The sequence below is a fragment of the Misgurnus anguillicaudatus genome, chromosome 19, assembly GCF_027580225.2.
Source record: "Misgurnus anguillicaudatus chromosome 19, ASM2758022v2, whole genome shotgun sequence".
Taxonomy (NCBI): Eukaryota; Metazoa; Chordata; class Actinopteri; order Cypriniformes; family Cobitidae; genus Misgurnus; species Misgurnus anguillicaudatus.
In genome coordinates, this window is record NC_073355.2 from 20,447,309 (window position 1) to 20,454,653 (window position 7,345).

Sequence of the window (7,345 nt, forward strand, 5' to 3'; positions counted from 1 at the left end):
TATTTGTTCCAAAGATCAATTATGGTATCCTATTATTTTCAAAAAGTAGTATTGAATTTTGAATATTGAATAAAACGTAAAAAAATATACCTTGGACTTATGTTAACCCAAGATCTTATTTAAGGAGTTTAACCAAACCCTTACTAAAAAAAACAATTGATTCTGGAAAGAATGAACGGAAGTGTAAATTTACAAATACGGACAAATGTAATTTGAACAATTGTTTGATTTATGTGCTAGGTTAATTGACAGATGAAAACAGACAAAATATTATTTGCAAGGAAAACAATTTTTTTGGAGTTTGTTTATTTAAAATATGCACAGTGTAATGATTGCATTTTAATTACCTTTATTTATTAAAATAGAGATTTAGTTTGAAAAAATCAATAGCTAAATTTCTAACATATGAGCAAATAGCTTAGATTGTGTCATTATTTATCATTATTGTCAACTGGGCCATTCTTTGGCTCTAGTAAGAACTAAAGTTACAGGTAGCTCAGCTTCAATACAAAGCCTGCAGGATTGCTGGCAGAGAGAGGAGAAGGACGAAGGTCAGAGAAAGAGGAGAGAATGACTCCACTCCATCCCAAACAGATGGGATGTTGTTAACATTTTCATACACGAAGGGGGTAAATTGAGATGTCTTCCTGAAGACTTGGATGTTTTCGCCAAATATGTAGTCCAAGGACAAAACGCCAGCCTGAACCCACATTTCACCCAGTTTACACATCAGGGGACTGCCTTGATCATCCTGAGTGTGAAAAAAAGAGAAACTGTTACAAAAATATAAATATTTACCGGCAAACCTTCATTACATTTGGATCACAAGAAGATCAGTTAACACACAAAAATCACTGTCACCAAATACAAGCCTAAAGGACTTTCAGACAATATACAGATACCTGCTGTACGTTCACAGGGATTGTGCAGATGTTGAGCTCAGAGTTGATATAAGGATTATTGCAGGGTACAATAACTGTCTGGAATTCCTCAAGACCAGGCACTGTTGAAAAAGTAAAAGGAACAAAATCATAATTTATAAAGGATTGAAAATCGATCATTCTCTGGATGTCATCGACAAATCTAATGATAGCTACGTGTAATAAATTATCAATAACACTCACTCATGCCATTCCAACCCACTACTGAACACTCAGTACCGGGTGGAAAGTCATAACCATACACATTGATATTTGCAGTGTTAATGTAGTATGGTAATTGTGATGCGTAAGCCAGTTCCACAAGCGCCACGTTGTTGTTTGAATTTGGACTGATGATGATTTGCGCTACGCTATAAGTAATCTCCATGCTGTTAGTACAGTCCCCTGGGACAAAGCCAACCGTCACCGTCCACTGAAATGGCATCATGGCTCTGAAGGGTGAGATGTTACATGTTGAATGTCAAAGCAGTTATCACTGATTTCATTTCAAATGCAATTTTGAGAAACCTCCGCTTACCCGGTAAAGCAGCTTGCAGAGGTCAGGACATAATTTGGAGCGATCAAAGTTCCCATGCATGTAGGGGAACCAAAAAAGCGTAGACTTGCCATCATTGACCAGTCACCTGTAAAAAAGCTACTTTGTCCTCCACACAGTGTTGCTGAAGAAAGACAGAGAGCTTGAATTAGTGGATGTGTGTGAGAGGTTTTCCTACAGTACACTGTGGACAATGTCCACACAAGGATAGCGAAACTTAAAAACATTGTGAGAACCAGCTAATGGTCTCTGTGAGGAAATTGTATGAATGCGGAAAGGTTCGTGTTTAATATTAGGGGTTTATAAAATATCATTAGTTCAATATACATGCAAAGAAACCAGCGTGTGCGCATAGGTGTATGATATTGATGCTTATTCTTAAGATTAGTATTCATTTCATTACTGTGGGTTCACACCAGATGCGAGTTCAACGATTTGCACGATTACATACAAAGTCAATGAAAAGACGCGATTTGATGCGTCCTTGCGTGGGGCGATGCGAATGAAGCTATATGGGCGGCACGTTTGCCGTGAAAACACGCCCTATTCGCCTCAAGCTATTCGCGCGTCTTCGCCCTAGTTGAAAATATTCGACTCGAGCGAAAATTTCGCATTACCCGAAGTTAAATCCCGCGAGTAATCTAGAGCGAATAACTCGATGTTTGTGTGTACGTAGCATTAGTTTGGATTCTTATTGCAGCTTTTAACACAAGCAATGTCCCTAAAAATCTATCATATAAGTTGTGTATCTACCAGTAAGTATGTGTATGAAGAAATTTCTAAGATGAATTAGGCTGACAACAAAGCTCGAATAAATAAGAGGTACATAATGAAGGTAGAAATTAACTTTTGAAGCAAAAGTGTAAGGAAAAATTATATATGAGAGGATAATGTGAATGGTAACCAACATACGTGGATTATTACAAGTCACATTGGTCTGGTCATCAGGGAGGCCGAACATAGCACTGACGAAACCAACTGATCCGGCATAGTCACTGATCCAGCTCTGATACTGAGAAACTCTGGAATACACACCGGGGTAGTTAGGCAAGGCACAACCCTCACCAAAACTCACAACACCAGACTGAATCCAAACAGGGCCCTGTTTGATGACCATTGGACCACCCGAATCCCCCTGTACACAGTGACAGAAGATTAACAGATATGCCACCTTAAAGACTGTATTTACACTTTTATTAGTATGTTCTGCATTTAAAATTCAGTTTTTGCAAGCATGATAAAATAAGGAACTTCTAATGAAGAATACCTGAAATCATTTACTTCATTTAATTTTTTAAGTCTGTGTGCTTTAAAATGTTTTTTTTTCATATAATGTATTAAAGGAGTTTAGTTCATTGAACATTTATGATACCTGGCATGTATCTTTTCCACCTTGCATTAGTCCAGCACAAATCATGTTGCTTGTTATCTTTCCTTCTCCATAAAGGCAGTTACACATTCCATTTCCAACTATGGGAACATCTACCTCCTGCAGGTTTTGAGGTGATGGAAGAGACACTGGGAAATAGTGAATAATAAACAGTGTCAATACAGAAAGCACAATAAAGAGAGATTTTTTGCTGTGTATTTTAATAATTTACTGACTGGACCAATTTGTGTCAATTAATTTATAAAACTTTAACATAACTAACGGAATGAATAGATTAATAAAATGTATATGGATGAATAATTTACAAGTGCATGTTTTTTTATTTTATTTAAGGAGGCCATGGGAACTTTTAATAAGGGTATAAAAAATATAGAAAAACTGCATATTTTTTTAGTGAAAGTAATGTAGGTAGCATTCCTTGTGGTTGAATTGTTCTCATTGTTGCTATTTTCGCAGTTGATGTTGGTATGTCACAGGTGAACAAACATATATGACAATGAAAACATGACTGCTGCAGTATGTCTGAAATGAATGCATACTGCACCCACACTGTTTTAACAGTCATGAAGCAGGTATTTCGATTGCATTAGTAGTTTCTGCCACAGTACAAGATTTCGACTGCACAGTGGGTGTGAAAAAATAACGAAAGATGCAGTTTTTGTTAAAGCTGCAATCTGTAATCTTTGTCGTGTTTAAAACATCAAACTGCAAGTTACTTAAGATTTTTCTTTATATGGGTTAAAGTCAAATACGGGTCAAAATTACATTATAAGCAAAATTACGGAGCCTCTAAGTATCATGAAACTTTCACGTGTATACGTGAAACTATCGCGTGCGCACGTGAAACTATGGTGTTTAGTTTTGCTTGCTCACGTGGAACTTTCAAAACTAAACTTAAAAAAAATTCTGCACATGAAGGTTTCGCGTGAGCACATGAAAGTTTCAGGTGAGCACATGAAACTTAAAGGCGCTCTAAGCGAATATACGCGTTTTAGACCATAAAACATTTTTTGTTACATACAGCAAACATCTCCACACTATCTGCTTGCTGCCTGTCCACTGATCAAACTGTAAAAAAACGCGATCTCTGTAGACAGCTCAGGCTCGACAAACGGCAATATCAACATAGTGGCCAAACCTAGCACAACAAAACATAACAAAATGTTCCAGCCAATAAATGACAAGAAGGATTTGGAATTTTTGTGACAATATCAGCATTTTCTTAGCAATATGCCATTGCGAGAATAAAAGCTTTTCCTACACTGACCCCTGACCCTACCCAATATAAACTTTAACTCTTAATAAACACTTGTTAGGCACTTTAAAGCAACACTATGTAGTTTCCATGTAAAAATGACTTACAGCTCCCCCATGTGGTTGAAAAGCGCAACAGTGCCTGGTATCAGACACTCCTCTGCAGGCAGGGGAGGGGCGGGCTGTGTTTCCTACCCTCCACCGCCACTTTCAGAGTGTGCTTGTAGCAGCTAGGAGGCTGCTCAGGTTGCAGCAACAGTACTATTTGTCCAGTTAAAAGTTGTTCTATCACTGAAATAATTTTAGAGACATTATTTAAAGGTAAAAAACTACATAGTGTTGCTTTTAATCTACACTTACTTTGTTTTAATTGAAAATAAAGGCGTCATAAAGTGAATTTGAACCAATGACATCGTGTGAAAATCCAATGCATATGCCCTATTGCCTGTGCCACTAAAGCCACTATGGTCCAATCAGACATTTGGTGGGTGGAGCTCATGTAAATGGCATTTGGCAACAAGGGACGCTATGTGCATTTATTTTCTTGCTCAATAACAGATTTTTGTTTCTTTTTAAACAAACATTTTGCGGATTGCAGCTTTAAATGGGACTGGACAAATATTATTTGTCTTGAAATATAGAGGTAAGCAAAGGTATAAAATTCTCTTGCTCTCACCACCGGACTGTATGTTGCCCCAACCTGTCAACCACATGTCTGTGCCATTGCCGAATATGCTTCCGTCTGCTGCCAGACAAACCGGACTGATGTGTGTTGTGAAGCTGACAGGTGCGGAGAGCTGAAGAAGAGCCATGTCATTGTCTTTAGACATTGCGTCGTAGGCTGGATGCGCTATGATCTGAGATACGTTCCTGACCACCTCAAATGGATTAGCTAGTTCCTGACTGTGTCGGCCCAGATACACCAAATAACCTGTAGGATCAAGATTACTGAAGGGAGGGAAAGACAGTGGACTCACCATCATTACATTCATGCATGAGAAAGAATGGATTTATTAGAGTAGTACAGATGTGTAAAATTGAGATTATTATGTTAGTTACTCTACAACGCAGTGAGCTGCTGTCAGAACCCATTGAGCGTTGATGAGTGATCCGCCACAGATGTGGCCAAATCCTTTGAGGTGGAAACTAATCTGCCATGGCCAAGCACCGACTTGAGATTCCTGTCCCCCCACTATTTTAGTGTTGAGAGGAGCTCTGCCACACACTTAGAGAAAAGAAAAGGAATTTCAGACTGATTCTCACAGAACAATTGTATGGTGTTGTTACAAAAAATGCTAGCATTATGAGATGATAAATTATTTACCATCCAGCTGGCAGTCACACCCTGAAAATAAAAGAAACAAGATCATTTGTTAAGATGTTCAGTCAGATTTAATTATACACATGCTCAGGTTAATTCCTCTAATAGCGCTTTGACAAGCTTGATTCTGTTGTTTTAGCAGTTAGATAACAGTCGATGCCTATAAAATAAATATAATACAAATCTATTTAAATTCAGTACATTTTCAAGACTATGGTTGAAAGTTAATTGCTCATCTTTAAAAGCTTTTGATCTATAGCATGTTTGAAATTTGTTATATGATAAAAAACACAATTGGGCGTTCACATATTCATTCAAAGGAAAAAAGTCATTTTTTATTTTAAAATGGATGACTTGTTCCCACTTATGATTAAAAAAATACACTTCTTCTGTGTTTCAAGAAGTTGGATGATAAAATGCCATTACATTTTGTAAATTCAGGAAATGGGAGATTCATTTAAAGATGCTGAGATATAACATTTGTGCATGCCTTAAGCTATATGAATATATTTCATAATTGCGCATGGCTAAAGCAGACACCTGTAACATTTAATGCAACATTAAAAAAGCATATTAAAATGCTAAGTAACTTAAAATCAAAGTTTAATTCCATAATGCATTTGTGAATATAATTATTAATTATATATTTAAATTGACATCATTACACTTTGAAGAGGTGTATGTTTTATTTTGTAATATTTTTAAATTATTAATTTTTTATGGACTGCTCAATCGCAAATCTCATACAAACAAAATTAAACTTTGATCTAAAGAAGGATACTGCTACATACTGTAATGCTTTGATGCGTTATTTAAAAGAATCGTTCTTCAATCTCTGTACCAGATTAACATTGTAATCCTTATGTCTATATCAGTGTGCTTTCATTATTCATTGTATATATAAGTACAGTAAACACATATACTCTACATATACTGGGTTATTTAAATATAGAAAACATTAAATTAGATGCAAAAATGTAAATGCATTTACCTTTATAAAGGAGAGTGACCACAAAGACCAATGTCAGTTTCCTTAACATCTTCATCTTTCTGACTTTATCATTGGTGTTTGAGCTTATATATTCCCTGCAGCCTGGCATTTCCACACCTCCCTTCATTAAAGCTTGACTTACCATAGGCACACCTCGACAATAAAATACAGTCTTACGTAATGCAGCGAGATTCTTTGGTGGAGAATGTAAAGAATAAAAAAACAGATGATGTTCCAACTCTTAAAATCAAACCTCTTGTGAACAAAAGAAGCTTCTTTAACCTTTAGCAGATTTAAAAAATATTTTTCAATGAAGTTCCACCTACACAGCAACATTTTTTTACTGACTTAGATATTTCAGTTCAATCAGATTAGCTATTCAAGCCATTTCAACTATTGTATTTTTTCAAATTATTCAACTCATTGAATAAGTTAAGCAGGTTTAACTGATTATTATACCCTACAGCAACTTATCACTTATCAAAAAAGTAAGTTGAAATGACAGGTGAAGCAATTCTTTGGTGATATGTTTTAAAATAGCCTACATTATTATATTTTCAGATCAGCATTTGGTTTCTGGGTTCTTCAAAGCATAGATGGCTTTTTAAAGGATTCTTTTGATGAGATCTGTTAGACCAAATAAACATATCATTTTAATTCATGAGTTCAAAATCTCTAATTAATATGATACAATGATTTCAAATCACAATAAATTAATTCCTAAATTGTTTTCCTAGATATCTTTATCATAGATCAAGATTTTTGGTTAACAATAAAACTAGTTTTCCAGGTTTCATTTAGTCATGCAGTGAAACACTTTGTAGCATCACACAATAAGGGCAGATATAACAAGGTGTGTTCCATTTTGTCTTATTATAGCAGTCTATTTAAAACAACAGTAAGATCATTGTAT

The 7,345-nt window shown here is 35.8% G+C and overlaps 1 protein-coding gene across 1 annotated transcript; it reads right to left on the reverse strand.

Annotated features, from left to right (window-relative positions):
* Positions 1–275: 275 nt before the first annotated feature.
* LOC129424725 (polyserase-2) lies at positions 276–6,574 on the reverse strand. Its single transcript, XM_055181264.2, has 10 exons — positions 6,433–6,574; positions 5,445–5,465; positions 5,180–5,345; positions 4,797–5,068; positions 2,849–2,994; positions 2,389–2,611; positions 1,459–1,600; positions 1,125–1,372; positions 903–1,003; positions 276–751 (listed from the first exon to the last, which is right to left on the reverse strand). Exons 1-10 carry the CDS (start codon positions 6,557–6,559, stop codon positions 503–505), a joined length of 1,695 nt encoding a protein of 564 aa, XP_055037239.2. The 5' UTR covers positions 6,560–6,574; the 3' UTR covers positions 276–502.
* Positions 6,575–7,345: the final 771 nt, after the last annotated feature.

What these genes read in the sequence shown, in the direction of transcription:
- LOC129424725 (XM_055181264.2), bottom strand. Translation starts at nt 6,559, where the DNA reads ATGAAGGGAGGTGTGGAAATGCCAGGCTGCAGGGAATATATAAGCTCA. An exon ending in GTGTGACTGCCAGCTGGATG is followed by an intron (nt 5,346 to 5,444) that starts GTAAATAATTTA and finishes CTTTTCTCTAAG; the next exon opens with TGTGTGGCAGAGCTCCTCTC. An exon ending in TCCCTGTGAACGTACAGCAG is followed by an intron (nt 752 to 902) that starts GTATCTGTATAT and finishes TTTCACACTCAG; the next exon opens with GATGATCAAGGCAGTCCCCT.